The sequence below is a fragment of the Leopardus geoffroyi genome, chromosome D4, assembly GCF_018350155.1.
Source record: "Leopardus geoffroyi isolate Oge1 chromosome D4, O.geoffroyi_Oge1_pat1.0, whole genome shotgun sequence".
Lineage (NCBI taxonomy): Eukaryota > Metazoa > Chordata > Mammalia > Carnivora > Felidae > Leopardus > Leopardus geoffroyi.
This window is the reverse complement of record NC_059342.1, coordinates 45883905-45900154: the sequence shown is the minus strand read 5'-3', so window position 1 is coordinate 45900154 and position 16250 is coordinate 45883905. Positions and strand designations below refer to the sequence as shown.

General features: G+C 45.1%; 1 protein-coding gene across 1 annotated transcript; it reads right to left on the bottom strand.

Moving 5' to 3' along the window:
- Positions 1–167: 167 nt before the first annotated feature.
- On the bottom strand, positions 168–865 carry LOC123592710 (interferon omega-1-like). The gene has a single exon (XM_045468061.1). It carries the CDS (start codon positions 756–758, stop codon positions 168–170), a length of 591 nt encoding a protein of 196 aa, XP_045324017.1. The 5' UTR covers positions 759–865.
- Positions 866–16250: the final 15385 nt, after the last annotated feature.

Below are 16250 nucleotides of genomic sequence, written 5' to 3'. Positions count from 1 at the left end.
TAGGGACTGAGGCCTTGGGAGATGATTATTTTTAACCTATTCTTGCTTAATACTACTGACAAAGTGGTCACTGAATTAAATATGCTCTACTAAAGCAGGAATGAGAGTCTCTTGAAGTGAGCAGACATAGTGCAGGGTGCTGTGAACGTCAGGCGGTGAGAATCACTTCAAGGTGACCCCAGGTCTCCATCCTTGATGGCCAAGCTGTCTTGCAAGGTCGCCGAGGAGGACAAGGCTCTCATGATTTCCAGCCTGACAATTTCCCAGGCGCAGTCACTGTATCCCTCGTCCTCCAGGTAGACGCGGATGTCCTGGAAGTACCTCTTGATGGCCAGGGCAGGGCCGTGCATCCCCGGGGCGCGCTCTCCGTCGCCCGTGGCCTGCACCAAGCAGGCGTCCAGGGCTTCCAGCTGCCGGTGGAGGCCAGAGCGGAGTCCGTGCAGCGGCGCGGGGCTCCAGGCCGCCGAGGAGCGCTCCGTGTGCAACAGGTTGAAGGTCTGCTGGAGCAGCTCCCGCAGGACGGCGGCGGCGGCCTGGGCCTCCCGGAGCTGGCCGCCCTCCAGCATCTCCCGGGGGAAGCGGAAGTCTTTTCTGGCCCGCAGGCACGAGAAAGGGGACAGTCTCCGCATCTGGCCCAGGAGCACCAAGTTGTCCCTGCTAACCTGCGCCTGGCTCCCAGGCAGGGCACAGCCCAGAGAGCCTCCAGGGCGGCAGGTGAGCAGCGTCAGGGCGGTCAGCAGAGGGCGCAGGAGAGCCATGGGGAAGCCGAGGGGGCTGCTGGCCGGGCTGAGCTGGGCGGCTGGGGGACCTCGGGGCCGAGGTTCTCTGAGGACGGCCTCGAAGCATGGCTCTTAAATAGGCAACGCGGACAATTTCATTTTCTGAACATCCTGTGTACTTTTACTTCCCTCTTTTGTTTTCATTTATGCATTCTCCTTATTGTGTAAAATATGTCATCATTCTAAGTGAATAATTGTACGACGGAAGTTTATTTTCCTAGGAGACTTCCCATGTGTCCATTCCAATGGATTCTTATCAAATGAGAATCATCTTTGTCCTAAAGACTGAAGTGAGTAGGTATGTAAACACACAGAGACACACTCAGTCACTTTTATTGTTTTAACTGTCTAGGAACAAAATTATAGCTCCTTTTTATCTTCCTTACTCTCTACACAGGAAGGCTAGCTCCTTCAGTCCTTAGGGTTTCTATATTTGTTTAGGGATTCACCAGACCATCTTTGGCAATTAAGCTCCTTAGAACCAAGGACTACGTTTTATTTCCCGTTTGGATCACAGCAGAGGTTGATGGTTATTAATGAATGAGCTTCTCTGATGTTCCTCTTCCTTCTGGAACCTCAGTCAGGGTTGAGGCTATGCTTCACTGGGACCACAAAGTCAGGACTAACATATATATTTTCCTCCACAATTTGTTTGTTTGTTTGTTTGTTTGTCTGTTTGTTTGTTTTACCAGGGGCCTATAGTTCTCCTCAGGCTGTCCCAGTACCCCCAGCAGGAAGCCTGGTTCTTTTAAGGTGCTTGTGCTATGATGATTGTAATTCCAAGATGATCTTATTTTCCCGGCAACACTTTACAGACAAGGTAGTTATCACTTTTAGCAACAGTTTTCCTCTGGAGGGACTGAGTGACGTCAACCCAACCTCTCCTGGACTCACTCCCTGAGGGCAGGCTCACCTTGTCCTGAGGACATTAGAATTCCCCTGCTGTGGGGGCGCTGGTTTCTCTGTTAGCAAAACAGTTAATGCTCCTAGATCCTTGCCCTTGCCCCTGGAGCGTTTGTGTGAGGGACCCAATTCTCAGGGGCGACCCCTTCCTTTCCTGACCAGGTATCAAAAGGGTCAACAGCCCTCTCAGGGGCTGAAGGCAAAAGTTTGTTTTGTCTAAGTAAGTAGGGCAGTGACCCAGTTGTAATCATTTTGTAACCCAACTAAGGTGAGTCTGCTCCTTGGTGAGTTCCAGCTAGACTACACCAGGTGGGGATGTCACACACAGGAAACCGTATTTGCATCAAGTAAGGAGAAACACTTCCAAAGCCGTGACTCCCCAGCAGGGGTGAGCGGGTGCTTTTTATTTAAGGTTTATGATGAATGTTTAGGGGAGCTTTGTCATCACGTGTAAAGGGGGGGGGGACTTAGAAAACCTACCTATGCAGGCATCCCGTGTTACATTAATGAAGCTCGTGCTCCTCCTGGGACGGGGACTTTAACATTATAATGAAGCAGAGGTGAAGGTCAGACTAGGGGAAGGGACTACAGGCAAGCTCAGAGAACCAGTATAAACTGGATGGGGTCTTGGACTCCTTATGTCGGGCGAGGAAAACAGGGTCTTGCTTACTTTTGAGACAGCGCTAGGAGTTGTACCCCGGATTTAGGTCTTCTGATATGGTTATTTCCACGCCGGGTAGTGACTATTTCGCACTCCGTTTGTTCCCTTAAAGTGCGTTAACTACTGAGGTTTTCCCATTCCTTTGCCATTCTGACACCTCCCTGGAAGGGTGCTTGGGGAAGTAGACCCAGTGGGGCCGAGATCACGGAAAATCGGAAAAATCGCTGGGGCCTGAAACGATTTCTCTTGTGTCCTGAAAGCTGTATCTTGTCTTTCTTTATCTGGGGCTCCCTTACTCTTTCTGGTAACAATTTCACCTTTTAGTAAGCACATGCTTTGGATGTTGCCACTGCAGCTTTTATGGTTCAGTCTCTTACTGAAATCACCAAAAACGTGTTGCGCTCAATGGTGACATGTCCTGGTAGAAGCCAATATTACAGGAAATAGTGGACTTCCGTTGTTCATTCAGTCTGCAGGATTCTATGGCGTTTCCTTTTTGTTCATCTCTGTCGTACTGAGAATGCAGGGGGGCGGGTGAGGGATAGACTAGTAAGTCAGGGAGAAATAGCCTTCTTCTCCTTACCCATTTGTGATTTTTCATGTAAAAATGTTATACCTTTCTTTTCAGGCACTGGCCTAGGGGCGAGGTTTGTCTTCCTGCTTCTCCAGTATGTATGTTCTACGTCATCCTGAGGTTAACACAAAGGGAAGTGAAAGCGAGGAAATGGGCTGCACAGTTTTTCTCTCTAATGTTCAAGACTCGAGAGGTTTTTGTTTCTCATTTCAACCTTCCTAGAAAGCAAAACTCGGCAGTTGTGCGGGCATAAAGAAAACAAACATAGGTCTGAATGTCATGAAAATGAAAAGGGGAAGTGACCTTTGCGCTGACAGAAAAGCAAAGTGTAAGTCGGGAAAATTCGATGCAAGAGAACTGGGGGCTGGGGGCCATGGCAGAGGGAAGCCTGAAGACCAGCACTCAAGGATACAAGGGCCTGAAGGTGGCTGCTTCTGCCAAAGGCTCAAACAAGAACCACTCGTATGCTGCTCTTCCGGGTGAAAGGACCGCACTCAGCTTTGCAAGACCAGCCGCCTGATTTTGCTTTCACTTAATGGGCATGTGAGGAGCTCTAAGGAGAGGAGGAGAGACTCCTCCTCTAAGGAGGAGATGCCAACCTGCTCCTAAGAAAACTAGCATCCAGAACCCGCGTTGTGCTAAGGAGCCCCCTCTGCAGGAACAGTGGTTATTGGCCTTGCTTGAGCATTCTACTTAGTTGATAACTCCACTCTTGGATTCTTTGGGTGTAGATGTGAGGGCAGGCTTCCCTGTATTTAGTGTGTTCCTCTGTGCGACCGGATGCCTGAGGGCCTTGAGCAATGGAGGGCAGGATTCGGCTGGCAGGGAGGGTGGAGGTGTGGCCATGTTCACATTCTGGCTCCTGACACTGGAAAACCTTGGCCGCTTCCAGCTGCTGCTGCATGGTGATCTCTCACAGCCCATCCGTGAGCACCTGGGCGCCGAGCCCTGCCATCCCCCAGTCCCCTCTCAGGTTGACCAGAAGCCCCTGCGGACGGAAAGTCTGCACCACTGGGGGATGCATGTAATTAACTAACTTTCGCCTATGGACCTTGTACCTCTCATCTCCATTCATTCACCTCCAAGCCCAGGATAGTGAGCTCTATTCCATTACGGACTTCCAAAATTATGGTGTTTCATAATTATGGTGTTTAATAACTTCAGCATTGCACCCGGTCCACTCTTTTTGTCTGCTAATGTGCCCTGTCTACAGGCTAAGTAAGCATGGCTACATCCCGGCTCCTAGCCGCCACTCATAGAAGCACCTTTGAAGATCTATCCCTTTCCTCTAGAATAGCTCCTCGGGAGTGTGCAAGGTAGCTGTGGGGCAAGAAAATACCTGATCAAGTCATGAGTCCTTGGCATCTAGCCCAGTGGCTACCATTGGAAGCTCTCAAAACAATACACGGAAGAGAATAATCGTGCTGATCGTAAAAACAGAAAGAATAATACCAACACATAATATATATCGTTGATTGGAGAGAATAATATAAAAATGATAAAAAGACACAATGTGAATTATGGTTCAAGGGAGGTTATAAAAGAGTTTTGAAAGTGTTTTTTTTTTTTTAAAAAAAACAACCACCACCGTTTGATTACAAAAATATTTTCTCTTATTTGCAAGATGTGGAATATCAGATTGAGAAACAAACTCCTGGTTATTATTGGAATACTCACTCTCTTACAGTCTTCAACACACCTAATTTTATGAGTTGGCCTATGTTTTCAGCTTGCCATGATTATTTTTCAAAGCATTGTGAGAGTGAGCACTCTCGGAGCCAGGAGAGCTTGTAGTAACTGGAAGAAACTGGAAGGCAATACCAAGGAGGCGCTAGGTCCCGGGCCAAATCTTTTATAACCTTGGGTGCCAGTTTGAGAGTGTATTCAGTTAGGGAAATCCTTTGTGCTGAAGATGATTATAATTTCTGTGTATTATGCTAATAAAAGTGTTTCTGGGAATTCGTGAAAACTGTTGGGAGATTTCCAGACCTGCAAAAGCTAAGGATGTGGTGAGGTCCAAGCCTATCTCTCTAAAGAGGAAAAGGAAACTCATCTAAGATCGGGGTAAAACCGGAGTAAAGAGAGACTGAACGAGGTGATATGTCCCTCCCATTTTGATGGTCTTTCCTACTTTCCACCTACAACCATTTGTGACCATTCCATAACTAAATATATGCCTGGAATTTGATGTTGGAGTATGCTTTCTCTGGCTCAGTTGCCTTGGGCAGCAGAGTGCTTTAGATGGATAATTTTTGCCTAGTTTACCCTGCATTTTATTAAATCCTGGGGCTTTGGTCCCACTTCCTCCCCTTTTTATTTGTATACAGTAGGGATCCTCTTTGTTGTGTTATTACATTCAGTGCTGTCCAGGTAGACTGATGTTTAAACACACACACACACACACACACACACACACACACACAAATTTTGTAAGGAAACCTGACGTCCAGCCCACAAAAGAGATTGATTCTTGCTTTTCTGTATTCCCACCATTCTAAACCATTTATTAGAAGGAAGAGACTTCAGGGGGCACCTGAGTGGCTTAGTTGGTTAAGCATCCGACCTCGGCTCAGGTCATGATCTCTCAGTTCACGAGTTTGAGCTCCACATCGGGCTCTGTGCTGAGCGCCTGGAGGCTGCTTCAGATTCTATGTTTCCCTCTCTCTCTCTGGCCCTTCTTGCATTCTGTCTCTCAAAAATAAATAAATGTTTTTAAAAAATCAGAATGGAGAGACATCAGGGACGGGAACTCTCAGGAAATATTAGCTCAACAATCTATGAGAACTGGCAGGTCAGAGAAAAGTAGAGTAGAGATTTGGGATTTTATCCAAAAGTCACAGACCATACACTTAGGTGTTGTAGAAGATCCAGGGTAAAATCCCAAAGACTTTGATTCAGGGCCATGGAAGAGCTCACTAAGAGAGTTCAGGCCACCCAAAGGGCATAGTCTCTCAACACTGTTCCTCAGCCACCTTCCCATCCCAAGGGTCTCTGGACAAGCTCTCCCTTGGGTTAGATGCATAGAGAACAATGCTGAGCCTCGGATACACTAATCAGATACTGGATTTGTCCTTAGGAAGCGACACACTATAAGACAGAGCAGATGTATTCTGAACATCTGAGAATCTGTGCCCCTTTCCAGGAGAGGTCACTGTCTGAAATATCAGTAAAGGACCACATGCACAAACACTTCTTTATTTGAATATGACAAATATCAGTAGAGAGTATTTTTATCTACCTTAAAAATGAATAATATGGAAGCAGCAGAGATCTCAATCAAACCAATGTAGAAAGTCACACATTTCATTAATAATGTTTGTTTCCTCTTTAGAATGAGAAGGGCGGGGCGCCTGGGTGGCGCAGTCGGTTAAGCGTCCGACTTCAGCCAGGTCACGATCTCGCGGTCCGTGAGTTCGAGCCCCGCGTCGGGCTCTGGGCTGATGGCTCAGAGCCTGGAGCCTGTTTCCGATTCTGTGTCTCCCTCTCTCTCTGCCCCTCCCCCGTTCATGCTCTGTCTCTCTCTGTCCCAAAAATAAATAAACGTTGAAAAAAAATTAAAAAAAAAAAATAGAATGAGAAGGGCAATAGGGCACCTGGGTGGCTCAGTTGGTTAAGCGTCGGACTCTTGATTTTGGCTCAAGTTATGATTTCATGGCTGTGAGACCGAGCCCTGCGTCAGGCCCCACGTCAGCCCTGTGTGGAGCCTACTTGGGATTCTCTCTCTTTCCGTCTGTCTCTGGCCCTCCCCTGCTTGTGCTCTCTCTCTCTCTCTCTTAAAATAAAAACATTTTAAAAAATGAGAAGGGAAAACAATAGGTTCTGACCTCTCGTTTTTTGGTCCTCTAGCAGCAAAGCAGAGGCAGGAAGCAAAGAGCAGGGGCTTTAAAGCACACAGCTCTGCCCCTGGAACCTAGGCTCTCCCCAGTTTAATCTTACTTCTCTTTTCCATAAAGTCCCTGGTCCATAAGTGCTAACAATGTCGCCACCCACGGCTGGTCCTTTTTGAAAAGCAGGAATGCTTAGAGGAGAGACTTACAGCAAGACATCAGAACTTGGGGCACTTGGAATCCAGAGGCGCCTCCGCGGGCAAGCTGGGCCCTGCGTCTTACCCACTGGTAGAGTGTGTGAGATGGAGAAGGAGAGCTATTGTTTTGATAGCAAAATTTTGGGGTGACAACTTTGGACAAATGAACTTCCCTAAGTTTCAGACTCCGTTATTTAAGAGATTCCCCGGTCCATAAACCTCATGGGGGTTTTTATGACCTCCTGGGACAATGTGTGTGAAAGCACTTTAAAATGACAAAGCCCTATACACATGTGGACCTTATTATTATTGTCATTGAATCTTTGACCCTGAATCCTCATTCCTGGGTATTAATTTCGAGTCTGTTCTCAATGGAACATCCTGCTTAGCCACCTACATACTCTTTGCTCCTACTTTCACTTGAGGCACCCAGGTTCGTACCTTCTCAGTTCAGAGAACTCACCCAAAAGGCACGAATGTGGCGCTAGACCTACTTTTTCTTCAGAAAAGATGATTCATCTCTTCCATTGTTATGGGCATCCCTCTTGCTAGCTTCTCTGTAGAATTCCAGAGTCCCAGGGCAGCATGGAGTTGGCATGAGATAGAACCATAGGGAACAGAATCTGAGAGGCAGCCTTGGGGTAAGGGACAAAAAGAGTATCATAAAGTCAGGGATGTGAAGGAATGTGACCTCCCAAGGCCTGCCTGGGAGGCTGTCCCCATTCTCCTCCCGGTGTACCTTTCTAGCTCTTAGGTTTTATGACACCACCATAAGCTCCCTTACGAGGACTGCCTTCTGTGCCACGGCTCTGAGAAACAGACAAAGTGCGACTTGGCGAATCACTCACAGAATGAAATATCAAGAGGCCCAGGGGAGAAGTTAGACTAGAAAGATCCCGGATGTCTTCCCAGGACACAATGTGGGCCAAAAGATGAGGCAAATCAACAAGACTGTGAGGACCCACAGTATTGTGAGAGCCCACTCTGCACGGCCCCATCCTGGGAAGCCCCATATCCATACACAAGGAGACAAGTGGCTCCCTTACTGTCACTAGCGTTACCAGAATGCCTCACGGAGGCTTTCTTTCCGTCATCCAGGCCATTGACAGAGCCAAGAAGCCCCTGTTGGGCAGTTATGTGGGCATCAGAGGTGGGGCCCACTCCTCAAAGTTCTTGAGTAAAAACCAACCACTTTAATGTGGCGAAGACCCAACCCTGACTTTTTCTTCCCCATCTACCCATGTTTCAAGAGCTTACTCTACAGCCATGCCTGCAATGCCCTCTGGAGAACACCCTCAAGCAGGTCAGGGAGAAGAGGCAACCACAAAAGATTCAGCCCCTGGCCTGCAGAGCTCTGTTGCCCCTCCCTCACCTGTGGACAAGGGAAGGCCAGACGGCCATGAGGGGCCCCTTCCATTATGCTCACAGGCTTGCAGGGCTCCCTCAGACCAAGGAGGATAGCAAACAGGACAAAAACATCATCAACAGCCAAAGAGAGAGAGGACTCTAGGAGACCCTCACCGGGAGAAGATGAAACAGAGGATGCAGGAATGGAGACCATCCACCTCCAGAAGAGGAGACGGGAGATTAGTGGAGGCTCTTAGGCACAAGAAGCCCCAGTTCATGCACAAGCTCCACTAAAGAATAACAGCAAAAAGAGAATGAGGGATTTCTTTGCACTTTCAGATACTTCAAAGAGGGAGGGAACAAAAACATCTCACTTTCATGCTCCCTAGGGAGCCTATGTCCCCATTCTGATGATAGCAACAGCATTCTGGGCCAAGGATGGCAGGTCAATCCTGCAGGCGACCTTGACACCTGCCCTAGGCTCTATCTCCGTGTGGGCATGTGGGTGTGTGCAGGGGGGTATTTCCTCTCATCAGCTAGGAAGTCCTCCCCCTTCTACTCCCAAGAAAATGTCTCTCAAAGAAATGTTTCCAGGGGCACCTGGGTGGCTCAGCCGGTTAAGCATCTGACTTCGGCTCAGGTCATGATCTCTTGATTTGTGAGTTTGAGCCCTGTGTTGGGCTCTGTGCTGACAGTTCAGAGCCTGGAGCCTGCTTCGTATTCTGTGTCCTCCCTTCCCCCACCCACCTCTGCCCCTCCCATGCTCATGCTCTGTCTCTCTCTGTCTCTCAATAATAAATAAAACTAACAAACTTTTAGAAAGGTTTCCATAAAATTAGAAAAATTTCATTGTTTCTCATACTACCCAGGTGCCTCTGAAACAAAATTTTAATTCAACAATGAGTTCTCCCCACTGAGTGGGGACCGTAAGAAAGAGAAGTCATCCCTGTGGAGAATCTACGTGGTGCCTGGGTTGATGACATTGGCATAGGGCCAAGGGATCATACAGCCTTCAATGATGAGATAGTTCATGGTGTAGTCACATAGCATCGGCAAAAACATGAGGTAGATGGTGAGGAAAAATTTGGAGGCTGAGTGTGTGTGAAAGATGAAAAGTGAGTGAAGATGGGAAAAAATGTAGCTAGTGGGAAGGAATGAGAATATTTCCATCATTACGTATTGAGACAACTCTCACTCCTCAGCCAAATGCACCCACACTCAACTTGACCCAGGTTCCTCCCATGGACACTGCAGAACACATTAGTGCCCTCTCATCACTGGTTTACAGGCAGGGCATGTCTCTGAGCACAAAGACCACATCTGACAAATCCCTTTTTGGGTAAGTGTCATCCTTACCGTCATTGTGTATAGCATTGTGCGGGATCTTGTCCTTGGTGCAGAGTTGGCCTCTCAGTGTTGGGCCATCATCCTCTGTGATCTTTGTGTGCTTGGTGGAGCCATGGGATATCTCCCTCGGATATCTCTCAGGCAACATAAGTCCTGCGGTTCACGGCAGGAGTAGTTTTTCTGGCCTCACCTAGGATCACTGCTCAGCCCATTGATGTCAACATGGTCAAGTGATCGAAATCATTCTCTGTATTCCTCTACATCCATGTGGTTAGGGTCAACACCATTAAAGGTCTGAGTGGAGTCACTACTGAAAAAGAAGAACCGTAAAATAGTCACCAAGGAGGAGAGTCATCATAAAATTAAGTAGAAAAAAGAGCCACTGGAGCCACCTGTTGTGCCGTTTCCACCTGGAGGAGACAAGAGGATGGGGTCAATGTAGCTCATCCTCACTCTACTCTACTCCAGTCTCTTGGCTCCCATATCCAGGCCTAGAGAAGCAACCCTTATCTCCTCCAGGCAGGTGCGCACTTACACAGCAATGAAACCCTGGGAAGATTAATGTCTGTTTTTTTGTTACATAATTAATAATACTGAATTTAATTTTAAAAATGATTCTCCTAACGTGGATTTCAGACAGGATGAGTAACCACATAGGGAGAAAACCCAGGGCTAGAGAGCTCTGGGAGGACGTGACCCTCAGGAGTGACCCTTCTTATGCTCCCAAGGGCAAACACTAATCCAAGGAGAGGGAGTGGCTTCACGTGCTGAAGGACTGGCTGTGGGTCCCATAACAAGTCATATCTGGCTCCCAGATCTGTACTTTTCTCCAGAAACACACATGGGGTTGGGTAATCAGACAAGCTGTGCACTCAAAAAGGGCTACTAATAGATCTTCCAAAATTGGGTGGGGGTGGGGGCGGGGGAGGGGACGGATCCCTTGAACTAGCTCTGCTTCTAGCTGGGTTCCCCCTTCTCTTTCCCAAACTCTTGCCCACATTGTCTGTGTGGCAATTTCTCAGTTGCTTTTAAGTTTAAACAGTGTGTCGATGTAAGTGTCATGTAAATGTCTTATACCTGAGAGTCTTTCTCTAACAAAGAGGCCATGAAGTAAAACTTATTGGTTGCAATACATACACCTTGCAAATAAGTACTGCTAACTGTCCACCAAAAAAGGACTATATTAGTTTATATTCAAGACCACATCGGGCTGCCTAGGTGGCTCAGTCAGTTGAGTGTCTGACTCAGGTCACGGTCCCCGGGTTGTGGAATCAAGCCCCACTTCAGAGTCTGCTTCAGATTCTTTCTCTCTCTCCCTCTGCCCCTCTCCCTCACTTGTATTCTCTCTCACTCAAAAATAATAAATGAATAAGTAAATAAATAAAATAAGCAGTTTTTTAAGAGTGTATAAATTATTAGGTTCCCACACATTGACAAACACAGGATCTTATATTTTTCTTTCTTTTTTGTTTTTCAGTTTTTGCCAATCTGACAGGTGACAAATAGCGTCTGCTAGCAACCATGAGTTGTCCTTTTCCGCACGGTTAGTAGTTATGAGCAGTCACAGCGCAGTCAGCAGTGAAGTAAACAAAGTTTACTCCAACTTTCCAGTCCATGTTCTGTGATTGGTATGGAGTAACTTCAAAAGAAAAATCTGCTGGCAAAGCAGAAATATAGCCGAAGGAACTGGAGCCCCAGCATCACAAAGCAGAGCTGAGAAGAACAGATTTGGAGCTGACTTCGGCTTTAAGAGCCCCTATTTCCATATTCATTGGCAACCCAGGCCGGGTTTCCTACCCACAGACAATGCATCCATTGCTTTTGTGTTGTCTTTTTCTTCATTATTTAAAGAAATTCATTATTCATTTTTCATACAAACTCTTTAGACACACACACTGTGTAGCAGACACACACACACACACACACACACACACACACACACACACACAGTCTATAAGATCTTCAGTTAGATCCCGGATGTGTGCCTCCACCTTTCCGGCTGCGCATTCCGAGGTTCATTGGTGACATCTAAACGTGTGGTTTTCCTGTGTTCAGTCCCTTGAATTCTTTTCAGTTTAAACTTATGAACTAGGTCCTGACCCAATCTAGCTTTCAGGACTTTACACCTTTTTGAGGATGTATTCTAAAGTTCTGGAATCACATATCCAATAGACTATTCGATACGTGGTATCTAATGAGCGCTTCAAATTTGTTATTCTAAATTGAAATCTCCTTTTAAAAACCTGGAAAACAGGGCACCTGGGTGGCTCAGTCGGTTAAGCATCAGACTTTGCTCAGGTCATGATCTCACAGTTTGTGAGTTTGAGCTCCGCATCGGGCTCTGTGATGACAGCTCAGAGCCTGGAGCCTGCTTGGGATTCTGTGTCCCCCTCTCTCTCTGCTCCCGCCCTGCTCATGCGCTGTCTCTCTCTCTCTCTCTCTCTCTCCCCTTTATAATTAAATAAACAATAAAAAAAAATAGCTGGAAACCAAATGAAAGCAAACACATGTAACCTTCTTCTCTTATTGCTTCCCCTTCAATTAATGGCAATTCCGTATTTCCAGGTCCTCAGGTTAAAATACAAGAAATCAGGGGCGCCTGGGTGGCTCAGTCGGTTAAGCGGCCGACTTCAGCTCAGGTCACGATCTCGCGGTCCGTGAGTTCGAGCCCCGCGTCGGGCTCTGGGCTGATGGCTCAGAGCCTGGAGCCTGCTTCCGATTCTGTGTCTCCCTCTCTCTCTGCCCCTCCCCCGTTCATGCTCTGTCTCTCTCTGTCTCAAAAATAAATAAAACGTTAAAAAAAAATAAAAAAAAATACAAGAAATCATTCTCAACTCTTTCTTGCACATCATGTATTGAATTTGATTGTAATTGAGGTTTTAGACAATTGAAGTTTTTCACCCATGAACTTGCTAAAGCTCTGCATTTTGAGCACAAGACTTCTAAAATCTACTGAAATAGCTATGGTGTGAGCCTCCTTGAATTATTAGATAAACTCTACTGGATTATGATTTATTAATTATTAACATGCCTTCTGATTTATTTTACTAATATTTTACTTGGTTTGCATCCATAGTTTTATTTTTTTTAATATCAAGAGTTGGATGCTCAACTGACTGAGCCACCCAGGCACCCCTTAAATCTGAGTTTCTTATTTAATCCTTTAAAAAGTACTTGAATCACAGGGCATCTGGGTGACTCAGTTGGTTACGCATCCAACTTCAGCTCAGGTCATGGTCTCATGGTTTGGGGGTTTGAGCCCTGCATAGGGTTCTGTGCTGACAGCCCAGAGCCTGGAGCCTGCTTCAGATTTTGTGTCTTCCTCTCTCTGCCCCTCCCCTGCTCCATGCTCTGTCTCTGTTCAAAAATAAATAAACATTTAAAAAAAAAAGTACTTGAATTAGGATTTTATTTTTCTCAAAAAAGAAAGTGGATGAGTCTTTACTTTTTCCCATGATCCGTTAAAAATAATTTTAATATATTCACTGGAGTTTTCTGATAAATTTCCTACTTTACCACTTCTTTATGATAATTCTCTGAACACTTTGTTCATCCTGAGTTAGATGCTGAAAGTGACCATCCATAGGAAAGAGCAGGAAGGCCCAAAATTCTTGTGAAAAGTTTCCTCTAGACACGTTTTCAGGTTACTTATGTAAATTTTACCTTCAAATCCACCTATATTCCTCTGTCTCCCTCACTTATCAAGACACTTATAGGGATGCCACTCAAATATTTTGCAAATAAGACAGAATAAATGAAATGTCAATATGTAATTCTAAGCCAAACCTTGATACTTGACTACTTGAAATATGTCAAAACATCTCATCTATAGCAAGCACGTTTATTCACCACCATGGATTGAGGTTTGGTTGAGATTTGAGCATGTAGTTTCCAGTTAAACACACTGCAAATAAGGTGTGTTCCCTGTCCTAAAAAAGTATGATACTCTAAAAAAAATTTTTTTTAATCAGTTTGTCGAAGCACTGTGCAGAAACTATTGTTATTGAGCTATATCCTGCAGTCATGACCCAGGGTGTATTTATGAAAACTGACCCCCTAAATCCTACCAAGTGTTTATACATTTCATTTAATTTATTTCAACTTTTATCATTCTAATGATTTCCGGTGGTCCTGTGCTTTTCAAGATCAAAGTCTTGCCCTTTACTCTTATCTCCCCTTAGCCCACACTGGTCGTTATAATTGAGGGTCACTGATATGCTTGTGGTTAATTGACGCCTTGGGGCAAAAGCGTTTCTACAGTTCTTACTCTCACCCAGTATTCTGCACAGTGTTAGAGATTTTGTAAGTCCTCAGGGTTGTTAGTAAAAGTGACAGCTATAAAAAACTTAAAATAGTTGTGCCAGTAAGAAAGTTCAAAAACTTCTGTCCTAGTCCATTTTTTGCTCATGGGTTACTCTGGTCTTCTCAGGTGACTTATAAATTTGATAACAAGGCATTTTCTTATTCCCTCAATTTGCAGCATGATTGGGGCAATTATTTTCATTGTCCTGTTGTATAGTTTTTGCAGCTTCAAAACAGGAATAATGAGAATACCATATTCCATTCAAAGTACCGTTCCGTGAAAAGACAACAACTCACAAAGTTACCGAAATTGAATAAATGGCAGAAAGCATCAGGGACGTGTTTTTGTTGTTGTTGTCGTTTTAAATTTACATTCAAGTTAGTTAGCATATGGTGCAAGAATGATTTCAAGAGTAGACTCCAATGATTCATCTCCTATGTATAACACCCAGTGCTCATCCCAAAAACTGTCCATCCCCCCACCAACACCACTCCAGCAGCCCTGTTTGTTCTCTGTACTTAAGAGTCTCTTACGTTTTGTCCCCCTCCCTGTTTTTATATCATTTTTGCTTCCCTTCCCTTATGTTCATCTGTTTTGTCTCTTAAAGTCCTCATATGAGTAAAGTCATGTGATATTTGTCTTTCGCTTAGCGTAATACCCTCCAGTTCCATCCACGAAGTTGCAAATGGCCAGATTTCATTCTTTCTGATTGCTGAGTAATATTGCATTGTATGTATATATATATACATATGTATATATATATATACATATGTATATATATATATACACACATATATACATGTATATATGTGTGTATATATATACCACATCTTCTTTATCCATTCATCAGTCAATAGACATTTGGGCTCTTTCCATACTTTGGCTACTGTCAATAGTACTGCTATAAACATTGGGGTGCATGTGCAACTTTGAAAAAGCACCCCTGGGGCACCTGGGTGGCTCAGTCGGTTAAGCGTCTGACTTCGGCTCAGGTCATGATCTCACGGTTCAGTTCGTGAGCTCGAGCCCTGCATTGGGCTCTGTACTGATAGCTCAGAGCCTGGTGCCTGCTTCCGATTCTGTGTCTCCCTCTCTCTCTCTGCCCCTCCCTGCTCATGCTCTGTCTCTCTCTCAACCGTGAGTTCGAGCCCCGCGTCAGGCTCTGGGCTGATGGCTCGGAGCCTGGAGCCTGCTTCCGATTCTGTGTCTCCCTCTCTCTCTGCCCCTCCCCCGTTCATGCTCTGTCTCTCTCTGTCCCAAAAATAAATAAATGTTAAAAAAAAATTAAAAAAAATTTTATTAAGAAAATTAAAAAAAAAAAAAAGAAAAACCACCCCTTTGGATAAATACCTAGTAGTGCAATTGCTGGGTTGTAAGGTAGTTCTATTTTCAATTTTTTGAGGAACCTCCATACTGTTTTCCAGAGTGACTGCACCAGCTTGCATTCCTACCAGCAGTGTAAAAGGGTTCCTCTTTCTTCGCATCTTTACCAACATCTGTTGTTGCCTGAGTTGTTAATGTTGGCCATTCTGACAGGTGTGAGGTGGTATCTCATTGTGGTTTTGACTTGTGTTTTCCTGATGATGAGTGATGTGGAGCAGTTTTTCATGTGTCTGTTGGCTCTCTTGATGTCTTCTTTGGAGAAGTGTCTATTCATGTCTTTTGCCCCTTTCTTCACCGGATTATTTCTGTTTGGGGTATTAAGTTTGATAAGTTCTTTATAGATTTTGGATACTAACCCTTTATCTGTCATTTGCAAATATCTTCTCCCATTCTGTTGCTTGCCTTTTAGTTTTACTGATTATTTCCTTCACTGTGCAAAAGCTTTTTATTTTGATGAGGTCCCAAGAGTTCATTTTTGCTTTTGTTTCCCTTGCCTCTGGAGACATGTCGAGTAAGAAGTTGCTGCGGCCAAGGTGAAAGAGGTTTTTGGCTCCTTTCTCCGCTAGGATTTTGATGGCTTCCTGTCTTAACATTTATGTCTTTCATTCATTTTGAGTTTATTCTTATGTAAGCTGTAAGAAAGTGGCCCAGGTTCATTCTTCTGCAAGTCGCTGTCCAATTCTCCCAACACCATTTGCTGAAAAGACTGTCTTTATGCCATTGGATATTCTTTCCTGCTTTGTCAAAAACTGTGCAGCCAACTATGGCCATACATTTGTGGGTCCATTTCTGGGTTCTCTATTCTGTTCCATTGATCTATGTGTCTGTTTTTGTGCCAGTACCATACTGTCTTGATGATTACAGCTTTGTAATACCTCTTGAAGTCCGGCATTGTGTTGCCTCCAGCTTTGGTTTTCTTTTTTTTTTTT